This window comes from Buteo buteo, chromosome 21, assembly GCF_964188355.1.
Source record: "Buteo buteo chromosome 21, bButBut1.hap1.1, whole genome shotgun sequence".
Classification (NCBI taxonomy): domain Eukaryota; kingdom Metazoa; phylum Chordata; class Aves; order Accipitriformes; family Accipitridae; genus Buteo; species Buteo buteo.
Window position 1 is genome coordinate 16,602,285 of NC_134191.1, and position 12,140 is coordinate 16,614,424.

The 12,140-nt window shown below is 36.4% G+C and overlaps 1 protein-coding gene across 1 annotated transcript in view; it reads right to left on the reverse strand.

Moving 5' to 3' along the window:
- CACNA2D3 (calcium voltage-gated channel auxiliary subunit alpha2delta 3) overlaps positions 1-12,140 on the reverse strand; it is a 475,703-nt gene that overhangs the window by 152,848 nt on the left and 310,715 nt on the right. Inside the window, exon 13 of the mRNA XM_075052542.1 lies at positions 9,426-9,559. Within this exon, the coding sequence (XP_074908643.1) occupies positions 9,426-9,559 (134 nt within the window). The remainder of the gene's footprint in view (positions 1-9,425; positions 9,560-12,140) is intronic.

The following is a 12,140-nucleotide window of genomic DNA, read 5'->3' on the forward strand; positions in this document are numbered from 1 at the left end:
CAGCAAAGAAAAGCTTTACAATTCATGACAAAGTCCTAACATAATATCATCGCGCTTGACAGCTCTCAAAACAGCAAACACATTCCTTTAACATTCAAACCTTACTGAATTTTCTGATTTCCAAAATTTAATCACAGAATGTGTTTCATGAATGTAACTGCTTTGAAACACTATTAGAGCTGTAAATGCTGGCTTGCCCGAATACTTCCATGAAATTAAGCTTAACCAAACACAAGCAAGGACTCCATGATTCTTAAGACCTGGACAAAGAACACCTGTGTGGGAACCCTGTAGAAGTGGACACATCAATCTAAAAGACATAAACATGCATTTGTGCGTATTTTCACATTCTGCCCTTTGTCCTTGAGATCTTATAGACCCGTAATTGCTTACTGCGTTGACCTATACTGTCTTACTCTGTCCTTACGCTCTCTGCCCTTTCTAAGCAACTGGTGATTCTTAGCTATTACTCTGAATGTAAATTATATGAGGAAGGTATTGTCATTTAATCCTGTCATCATACATCATCTACTGTAGTAGGACTTTAGCGGTTTATTAAAATTCGCAGATCTCAATAGTAATATCAGCAATGGTCAGTGACAAAATTGAAGTCAATGATGTGAAGAAGGGGAAAATCCACATTAAAATGGCCAGTACAACCTAAAAACAAGAGTGAACTTAGAAAACAGTAAAAGATAGTGTGGATAGTCACAGCATTTTGTAGGAAAGGAAATGGAAACAGAAGAGCATTACTGAGAATTACATCGTATGAGAACAAGCTGATATGGTTTATTGGGAAACTGGGTTATTTTTTTTTTAAATCGTGATCAAATATGACAAAGTTCGTAAAAAAGTAATTTAGTTTAAACATCAGAACATGTAAATGAAGAGATGGAATAATGTTAGACAGATGTCAAAGCACTTAAACATGGTAAAACTTCACTGTTCTCATCTGAAACATCATTTAAAATAAAAAAGTAAATAGCACTAAAATATTCTTTTAGCTATCAAATTCTGAGACTATTTCAGAGACAGGTGAGTTTTCACTCTGTTTAAAGCAATGTTTCTGCAGGAACTACTCTGATTTGAAACTAGATATTTAATCTCTCTGTGCTCCAGTGATGAAAGATGAACAGAGACCAAGGTCAAACTGTAGTTACCCTATCATATAAAATACTAGAAAAATGAATCAATATATAGCTAAAAGCCAAGATGTAACACTGCTCTGATTTCCCTTCTACGGTTTAACATAATGCTTGTCTTATTTGCACCACACTGGGAGCAGAGCTGCTTAAGACCTAGCTTTGCAATGGCATTACAGCTGCTTGCTGATGCCGCAGGAAGAAGATAAAAATAAGTTCTATATCAAAGCCTCCAAGTGCAAAGAACTGTAAAATGCATTTAAAGAAATCAACTGCATATCTCAAAGTTTGAAAAAGTACAATTTGCATTCTGCATTTCTCATGTAAATGTACACTAGGAAAATAATTATAATAGTAATCCGTTTCAATGGAAATAAAGTACTGTAATATTTATAGTCTGTGCCAGAGTTATAATGACTGTGGGGCGAGAAGTGAAGTGTCTCAGCATGTTCCACATGTTTTTAACACTGTTTCTAAAGGCTCTGGAGGCTATTAAATTTAATGAACCCATCTGCTATGAAATAGAGGTCCAAACATAATCAGTTTTCTCAGTGCCATATAATACAGATGGCATTCCATGTTCCACATCCCCAGCAGGAAATTTTATGTTCCTCTTTAAGCGCAGGACTTTTGTTTTTGTTTTTGTTTTTGATGTTTTAAACATTTTTTGATGTATTGCATATACCATTTTATAGTGTAAATACCATATACAGCAATACACATGAAAAGTGTTAATTCATTAAAATAAATACTGCTATTTCCTTACAACATTTTTTCTACTGATTTTGACAACTAGCAATTAGCTCTCTGTAGTAATATTCTTTGCCTAATGTAATCACTGAAAATTGCCCTAATAGCATAAGTTCCAGCACTAGCAGTGGAGTAAAGCAAACATGTAATTTATCAAACGAAGTAGTTTACTTCAAAAGCTGAAAGGTACACATACATACATGCACATAGGTGCTATCTATGCTTATGCATGTCCTTATTTATGTATGCTGTGTTTGCATGGAACAATGCACAAATCATTCTTATTTAAAGTATCCATAGTCCCACTAGGTCATTATAGACTTTATTTTCCTTTGCACATCCCAGTTTTCATTTCAGAGGTCTCAATTTCTGTGTTTTATTGGGACACACTGCACCATGACTCTTGTACTGGTGTGTGAGCAAGGGCTCTAAGCTCAAATTTAAGTGGCACAGCATTCCTTGCACTGATTAGCACCCTGCTGCCTAACATAAGTAAATCAGATGTGCATTTTCTAACAAAAAAAAGAACAGCCATTGTTACTTTGAGCTGTATCTGAAAGATAATGAGAGTGCATTAATTCTATTCAGTTGAGAGGTTTATTCATTTACTATCTTGAGCACTCATTATGTTTTGACAGTTGACACAGATCTTACCAAATTTGAAAAAGTTAATGTTGTTAATGGTAATTCATTTATTCTAGATCCAGCTGTAAAACAAACAGATTAGAACTGTTTAGGAGAAAACGAGAATACTTAATTATAGCAACTGGAAATTTTGGGCAACAGAACTCGTAAAAGTCATGGCTCAAAGGTTTTTTTTATTGGTCTGTCAATGAAGATTTCCACAGACAGCCCGCTAATCATCAGCATAAAGGGATGTTGCACCTACATATAAATATGTGCACAACTTTTTTTTATTGTGTGTACAAGTAGCTGCACTGATCACCACTGTTAATGTTTCAAGCACTGTCCCAGTCTATAAGATCCCAGTGCAAATACAGCAGACCATAATTGCTGGACCAGATGGTCTGCAACTTCAGACTGCGATCATGCTCTTATAGAAGCTTTGAAAAAGATGAAATGGTCAGAGCTGTTATATTTTTCCAGGAAAACGAATCCAGACTGAAGCACTGATAAGAAGGCATTCCCTGGGCTACTTTCTACTTTTTCCTCCTATATCAGACTCTTCAAAAGACCACTGCAGATCTGTAGGAGACAAAGCAAAGCTTGAAGAACGTTATTATAAGAACAAACCTACCTGATAGAAGGCCTGATATCCATGCATGGGATTTTCCTTCCCTAACCCAACTCACTCAAATGTCAAAGCAAGAAAAGGCAATTCTAATGGGAACCTCAGAGTCAGTCAGTGGTGATGACATTTGCTGATAAAGAGCTGTAAATTATTAGAGATTAAGAGATGCTGGCCACAAAGGGAGGGTTAGAGCATGTAACCAAGTCCACAGTAGGAATGGGAAAAAAGCAACACAGATTTCTAGTTTTCAAAACATTTAAAAAAAAAAAAAGTACTGCCTGTGTGTAAATTTTTTTTACAGCTGCTGATTAATGACATTTCCTGACATTCAGTTCTGCAGTGATTACCAATATTTACTTGCTGTAGACATATATGAGCATTCTGAACACTCTGAAGTATTTTAATGCATACCAGTACTACAATCTAGAAGTTAGTTTTGAAATAGAGGCCCAGGGAACCCTTTACTGTGATAAAAATGCTAATTACACCCACTTCTTATAATAGCACAATTAACTTGTGCCACCAAAGGTATTTGAAGATATCTCTGGGAATAGAAGCTAGTGGAAATGGGGTACTAGTTAATTTTTTTTACTTCATAAAAACTCTTCTGTGCATTGAACACAAAGAAAACTGTGTGAATGGAAGAAGCACTAAACAGCATTTTTATACCTCAGCAGAAACTCCTGGATGGAAAAAATGCCAGCATAATAGCTTTTAGTCTGTAGGACTTTCTGTTATATCTCTGTACATTTTACACAGGACTTCACATATAGCTTACCTTTATTCTCTGGAACTGGCTCAGAATTCATCCTTTGACTAAGAACTCTATCCCAGAATCTAAATTTCCATGCTTAAAACATTTGGATTCTGATGTGACAGCTATCTGAGAAGCATGAGCTTCCTATACTTCCTATTGAATTTCTGCAAAGAACCTGAACCAGAGTAAAAAGTATGCTTACATAGTATTTGATTTTTTTTTTTAAGGATGAAGATGAATAAATTTAAATTTTTCGATCATACATGTAATAATGTAATTGTAACAGTCATCATAAGCATTTCAGAAATACTTAGTCTAGGCTTTAGCTCAGTGGAGCTACCTCAATTTACTGCCCCCACAGGGAGAAATGAGGCTCTTGGACAGGTTGCCTTACTAGCACAGTATCAGCTTCTTGGTCAGAAAATACTTCCAAAAATCTCTGCTTCAAAAAAAGAAAGAAAAGAGGGATATAATTTTTTAGAATTCAACTCAAATCCATAATTTAACGTATGTCTATGAGAAGGTGGCAATAATGCAAATGAAGAATCAACATATAGTACTTTAACACTGAAGAAAATTATAAAGAGTAAAAACCACTCACCATTCATATTATGATGAATCATGACCTGTAATGACTCAGAACATTTTTTTCCAAATGAACTCTTAAATTCTGAAGCACCAGTCATCTCAAAATATTAAATGAAATAATAATTTGCTCTTTTTATGCAAAGGAACCCTCCAGTTGGAAATTGAACAGAGCCAACATGGTAACGTATGCCTGAATCTGCTCACAGCTTGAAACTAACAGCCTAAAGGAGATGAACTCAACAGTGCATTAGATTCAGAGAATATATTCAGGTACACTTATGAGAAACAAATTTCACCAGGTAGAGTCAACAAAGGTCCAAGTAGGTCAAATTATACGCCCCAGTAAGTAAATTCTCAATTGCAAGCTTTTAAACAGTGGGAACTCAGGGGCCGGTTCAGTCTTGTTTTCTTTATTTCCTGCAGCAAAAAGCAATGTCTCTCCACATTCCAGGTCTTACCATAAGAATTAGTTAGGGGCTTCTGTGCTTTATAGATGATTACCCATAATCACAATAGACTACCTCTATGCATTATTTCACTTGAATATTCTAATGCCCTGCAATTTTCCTTTTTCCCCCAACATATACATTTGTATTGACTTGCTATAGATGCACATATGCTTAAAAAAAGTCAGTGACCACTTTTAAATTGCTCCCTCCCTGAAATACTTTCATACTTTTAGAATTCTTTTCTACTCGGGAAAGAGTACCTTTGGAAGCTTTCAATTAGAAATCCAACTCTGTTTTTAAGCACCCATTAAGATATTTTATTTTCTGAAGCATTATGTACTTGTAGGCCTTAGTGATGTTGAAGCAGTGATGTCAGATCCAAATGTGACCTACTTTTGAGGCAGAAAAGTTATGCTGAGACTGGTCTGTTGGAGTGCTGTCCAGACCTCACCGTCTAGGGCCCACCATACACGTGTCCCACCTGCAACTGTCCAAGCTAGCCTTTACAGCACCTCTAGGCTATACACCTGAACATGAACATGTAGTAAGACAAGCTCTTCTCCTATTAGACTCCACAATCAAGAACCAGCTGCCTGTCCCCTCACTCCTGACAGCCCAAACACCCTTTCCCATAGAATTGCACAGATCCAACAAAGCTTACTCACTTCTAGTGCACATCAAACTGCCGACTGGAGAAGTACAAACGGAAAAGAGTCTAAGCCTAGGGAAACGTGTGGAATTTGGGATCAGAGGACTCTGAATCAGAAGACTAGACACTGGCTGGCATATATCATCACGTACTTCAATTCCAACATTTTAGCCTAAAGGTATCGGCAGCACTTAAGCTACTAGCCTAGTACAGGACTAGCATTCCAACTACTGTGAAGCTGACTTTAGAATTAGCCCAAGATAAGCCTGTAAAGACTATTTCTCAAGTGAGTGACTAAACCAAGTACAATGAGGAATCAGCCCAGTTCTCCACAGACCTAAGTTGAAATGATTTCAGAAATCTGTTAAGTTTCTCTGAGAGTCAGTGACACCTCCTAAGATTATACACCGCTCCTATGTCAAAAGACCTTTTTTTGAAAGAAATGAGGCTTTGAATCACTGATAATAATGTTTCCAACATGAAATTCTGGGTTTAAGAGAAAAAATACAAAGAATTTTTCTGATGGAGGGTAACTAAAACTGACCCTAGGTGCTGGCTGGTTACCTCTTCCAAAGGGCAGGAAACACTGAGGAGAGAACAAAGTTTAGGGGCAGAAAAAAGGAAGCGACTTCAGCTGCCTGCAAGGCAAGGAGTCACCCAGAGATGCCTAGTCTCAGTTGCTTTATAATCCCTAAAAAATCCCACACTATCAAAGGTGTGATCCTGACAGCGTCAAAGGCAACACAGACCTGCCATACATACAGGTTCCTCCATGTTACATTTTCCACATATGATAATCTTGCCAAGGATTTCCAGTTCTATAAATGCCATACTCTTTTCTAACAGTAAGCGAAGCACCTCAGAGTGTCAAAGCTAAGCTGAAGAAGCAGCTGTGTGAACATTTTGCAGATATCCTCTTACAGGACAGGTGAACAGACGCAGGAATTAGATGCCTTGTTTTAGTAGCAAGATTCTTCTGGGAATATTCCTAAATGGCATCAAACACTTAAATGACCTAACTTCTGGCTTTCATAGATGACTCTGTCCTGGACAAATATTGGATGAGAACAGGCTGGGGCATGAGGGAAATGTTTTGTATCCTAAGACTACTCATGTCCAGCTTCTTTCTGTCTGGTTCCAGCCTAATGTTGCTTGCTCGGAAACAGCACAGCTGGCCAATTAGCTCTGATATTTGGTGAGAAGGAAACGAAGAAGTATACTCCATGCCGTTAGGGCACAGTGACACTGATTACAACCATGTATATATAGCTCTGAGAATCTAGCCATGGATGTTCTGACACAGCTGGATGATAAGAACATTTAAGCTGTCTGGAAATACACTACTATTTCTAACCTGGCAAGGTGCAGGCAGCAGCCACGGAGGAGTGGGGACACAAACTGTCTGTGAAAAGCAACAAGTTATGGGATGGAGAGGATTATTTAGATGGCACTTCCAAATCCAAGACACTAGAGATGGCCAGGGAATCAGCCTCTGAAAATAGCACTCAGGCAGCTTTAGCTGAGGCAGAAGCACATCTGGTTTGTTACAAGGTTCCCTTCATTGCTATTTCCAGAGTTTTATAAGTGACTACCCTAATTTATCCTGTTCCTTTGTCTGTGAGGTTTTTTGAGGGGAGGAGGATGGGATGGGGGGGAGGGGTAGTTTGCAGCTAAGCAGATAACAGTATTCTATTTTTAAATCTTTTCTTATAGCATCCAACCCATTAGGGTCCTGAGTGGAGTTTTCAGACACTTAAAAATATGCTCAGACACTTTAAAATATGCGTGTAAATGTGAGTATGTATATGAGTGCATGTGTATATACATGCATATACATTTACATATATATGTGTGTGTGTGTGTGTATAGTGACATTAGTTAGCCTTAGTCAAGAGTGAGAGAGAAAAGAAGAGAAAGAGAAGAACCTGGAAGCATTTTATTTTGATGGCAGTAAAACAGCTTTTGTTTGGATTTAAACAGTTCCTTCATTCAAGAACATAACAGCTCCGTTGTTTTTTTATTTTCCTGGTTTCTCAAGGTTCCTTCTCTACGCTCCCTCTAGTGTTCTTAAATTCACTTGCGTTTACTCACCCCTGCTATATTCACTTAGTATTTCACACAGCCTTAAGTTGTTAATTTTCCTTACCCTTTCCATAACCTACAGGAGAATCACTGAAAGTTGGACTAACTTTTCTGAAAATTTTTCTCCCTGCAGTGATTGAAGAAATACAGATGAACAGATGAAAAAGAGAGTAAAGTGTAAAATTAATTCTGAAACAGCATTTTGTACTAGGTTGGTAGGTAAAGGGGAGGAGACTTGGTGTTGGGAAAGTAGGAAGATTTTGTCTGCAACACTTTTAACGCAAGATTCATAGGCAAAGGACAAGAAAGAGAGTTGCACTAAAACACCACTTAGATGGATTTCTTCCTGCTACTGTCTCTAGCAAATACACAAACTCCCTTCAACGTACACACAGTTATTACTTCAAGCATATAAAAGCATGAAGTGAATAAGAGCTAGGTTTTCCTAGTCATCTTCCCATTTCATGGGATGCCCTGAAGGGACAGAGATAACAGGTAGTTTCTGTTCGTCTCATCCTTATGTTTCAATAAAAGAAAGAGAACAAAAAGGAGACTGGATTAATATGTTTTTTAAAAAAAAGGAAATAGAGATAAGTAAATTCCCTCCAAAGCAATATTTCCAAGTAACTTTTTGGTTCTCCTTCATAACTGCAGTTTTAGTATTTATTTTACATTACCCATGGCCACAACTGAAGAACAGAAAAGACTTTAGCAAATGTGAAAATGAAGCAAAACTGTATTCCTGGGGGGGTTGGTCCTAGAATATTTTTGTATTGATTTAAAATTAAACCTTCTAGAAGCATTACAGACTCAAAATTAATCAAACAAATAAAACCCCCCAAATATCAAAGTGAAACCAATAAGATTCTCCCACCTTGCCCCATCTTCATGAAAGTAAAAATTTAAAAAAAAAAAGAAAAATCTTTGCCATTATATTGAATACTTGGCATCACTTGTAGTAAATGACAGATATTTGCTACAAACTTTTGTTCCACGGATAATATACAAACCAAAACATTTTAATTGGATCAAAGGAAATATAATAAGAAAAAGAAAATAGATAAAAAGCTATTTCAGACCATCCCATGAAAATGAACATTTATCTGCAAATCTGATGGTTTACAACAAATGATACAGAAGTATCATAAGTGCTCAGTCACTGCATAACAAGAGTTCTGTTTCAACTCTAATGTTTCACAAGGATGTCAAATTAAAATTGGACATTTATGACAATTTTGTTAGCATATCAGCCATTCAATCCACTTTATTAGGTAGAATCTTCTCATTATTCTTCCCCAAGGCATGAGTTGTCCCCTAGATTTTGATCCACCTTTTTATACTAAAAATATTGATTCTTGTCAGTCTGTGCTATTATACTGACATATTCATTGACATGTTTTAAAACATGTAGAAAAAAATTGTTACTCAATCTAATCAATTTCTGTTCAAAGCCCATTTTTGATTAATAAAAGAAATGCACATTTGGAGGTCATAAATTTTAAAATTATGCTGTTACTCATGCTTGTTTCATTATTTTCTATATAATTTACAATGTATAAATATCTGCTAAAGTTCAGTAATCTTGAATTATTTACTTGTAACATAATGATATCAAGTCCTGATTCTTACACTGAGTTGACACATTCCAGCAACAGAAATCAGATGCACAACTAGTATTTCTACCACAATAGTTTTGCTCCTAATTCCTCATTATAGGCAGTAAGCCTATATTAAATGCTTTATCATGCAGACTTACAGTGCTGTCAATATATGCTTCAGTCCATACTACATCGTGCTCTTGGTCAATAACCTTTGGTCGGCTAAGAACATGGAGGTATTCCATGACATTCTCTTGAACATCAGCTAAGGTAGAGATCTGAGTAAAAAACCCTGTGAAAACACAAAATTCCAAGTTATAAACCAGACAGAACAAATTAAGGAGGATTGCAACAAGGAGTATAATGTATTTTCTGTCTGTCATGTTTTCTCTGCTTGTTTATTTCCAAAGCAGCAATGCAAAAAAGGAATGTTTCATAAGAAGCAGCCTCAAACAGTAATAATTGGTGAAAACAAGTCTGCAAAACCTTTGGCCAGTCTTCAAGGACTGGGTTCTTAATATTGCTATGAACCACCGTACTGCCTGTCCTAAACTCTCTATTTCCAGAAAACTTTTGTTGTTTAATGGTAAAGAAGTTGAGGATGGGGGAGGGGAAGTTAAATGCTTCACACTTTAAAAGTTAGAACTGGTATTAACTGTGTCCAACAATGTCTCATTCAGTTTGTCCAGTTTCAAGAAACATTACAGATTAGAACTACAGTAATAAAACAATAGCTGAATATGTTCTAAAATACTCATCCTTACAGAATGTGACTAAACATCAGATAATAGCAATATGTTATTTACAAATGGCAGGTGACAGAAAATGTAGACTACAACTAGAATTACCTGGCTTAGTGATCACGGCATTGTTAATCCTTTAAAACATCTCCTACAACCTGACAGCATTGAGAACAGCAGATGCTACAGCTATTTGAGCTGTCACCACTTCCTTTTCAGTGCTTAGATGTCAAGCATCTGTATACATCACAAACTTGGCATCTGGAGCCCACATCATGCAAGGGTGACGAAGGACTAACAAATTTCAAGGCTATAGTTTCATCAGGCCTTATTTAAATGCATCACTTCCCCTTCATACACTTTCATTTTCTTTAATGAGAAAAGACCAATATGGAATTTTCATGAAAGAGGCCTTGCTACAATTTTAGTCTTTTGACAAGATCACAACTTCTGTGGAGCTGGAATATTAAGCTTCAGCAGAAAAACATGGCAGCTGCAAAGAACTTTTGAACTGTGTTTATTGTAGACAGGGCCAATTTTGGCAAGGTTGCAAGCGTGCTCTGTAGTCTGAATGCTAGAACTGATTCAATACACCTGCCAATAATTCATGCAGTACAAAATGGATGTGTCTACATATATTTAATCTATGCATGAATTAAGACACAGTGTAAGAACAGACTTTATAGCAGAGATCTAGAAAATTAAATGAGTCATAGTAGTAGCTTAATGCATATTTTCGACTTAATAAGAAAAAGCAGAGGTGGTGGTGGTTTTTTTGCAAAACTAATTTGATTATACTATGATCTCAAATATTCCTAGTGTAGTATTCATAGTCATATTATGGTATTCATACTGTTCAAATATTCAATATTTTGCTTAAGGAATTGTATTTATTTGATTTTAATTCTTTTTTCTATTAAGTGCAGTATTGTGTGAGGATGTTAACTGACTACTACATATACTATCAAGGTTTAATTCTTGCTTCAAAACAGGGCTAGTTTTTGTCTAAGGTTCTGAAAGCTTTTTCAGACATAGAGTAAAATGATTGACATAAGTTTAATTAGGAAATCTGTACTTGAGAAATCAGAATTCTATTTATATGATAAAAAAAAAAGAAAATTATAGTGTACTTTGAGGAATTATTGGCTTAGAACACTTAGGGGAAAAACCAATGTGTACGTTACTCTTTGAGATGCTGTCTGCTCCAGCTTTGGGACTGCTGATTCTCCCAAGTCAAAGTATGGCTTTCTCCCTCCTGTGAGTAATAAGGGACACTTCACTATCTGGTTCTTTTAATTTGGTGTAAATGTCAATACACAGTCAAAATATGCCAATATGAGCTATTCACATAGAGAACCTCATAAATTATATATATACATGTATGTATGTATATATGTACACTGTTGTTGATAATGCTTTTAATCAAGAATTCAAGATACTTCAGAACTGTGTGGATCACTCATTGTACAGGTGATGACCTATATTTTCCTAAAGCAGTTCAGAGTGCCTGAATTTTAGTATGTCTCATTTCAGAAAGCTTAAAAGAGAACCAATATTCAGAGGCCATATTCAGCACTGTTCACGTTTGACATTACATACTCAAAAGAACAGGTCACTCAGAAATTCAGAAAAATTAAACAGAAGCACAAATAGACTAATCAGCCCTTTGCCTTTCCTCCTCCATCTTAGACTAGTGTACAATGGCTATAAGTGAGGACTAAGGCACTAAAAGGAAAGAGCACACAAACTCTGCTCATTTCTCTGTAGGAGATTTAAAGCAGGGGACCTCCATGTACATTCATCTCTCCTTTTCTCCTTTTACCAAACACCTACTTTCAATTGGCCCCATGGACAAGGTTTCAGTTGTCCTTAAAGAGCAGACTGAATCACCGTTTTGTTTCAGTGTTTTCTATGCAATCTTATATCACCACTCCAGTACTATTTGTTGTGTAAGCTCATGTACTTTTCAGTGTATGTTGTGCCAGTACTTGCACTTCCCTTACAAGTGTGCAAATTTACAGTTGGAGCAGAGATCTGCTTGCACTGTGTACTGTGAACAATAGAACAGCACCTGCACTTAAACACTTAATATATATATATAAGCATATTAAACAATGCCTGAAAAGTCAGAGG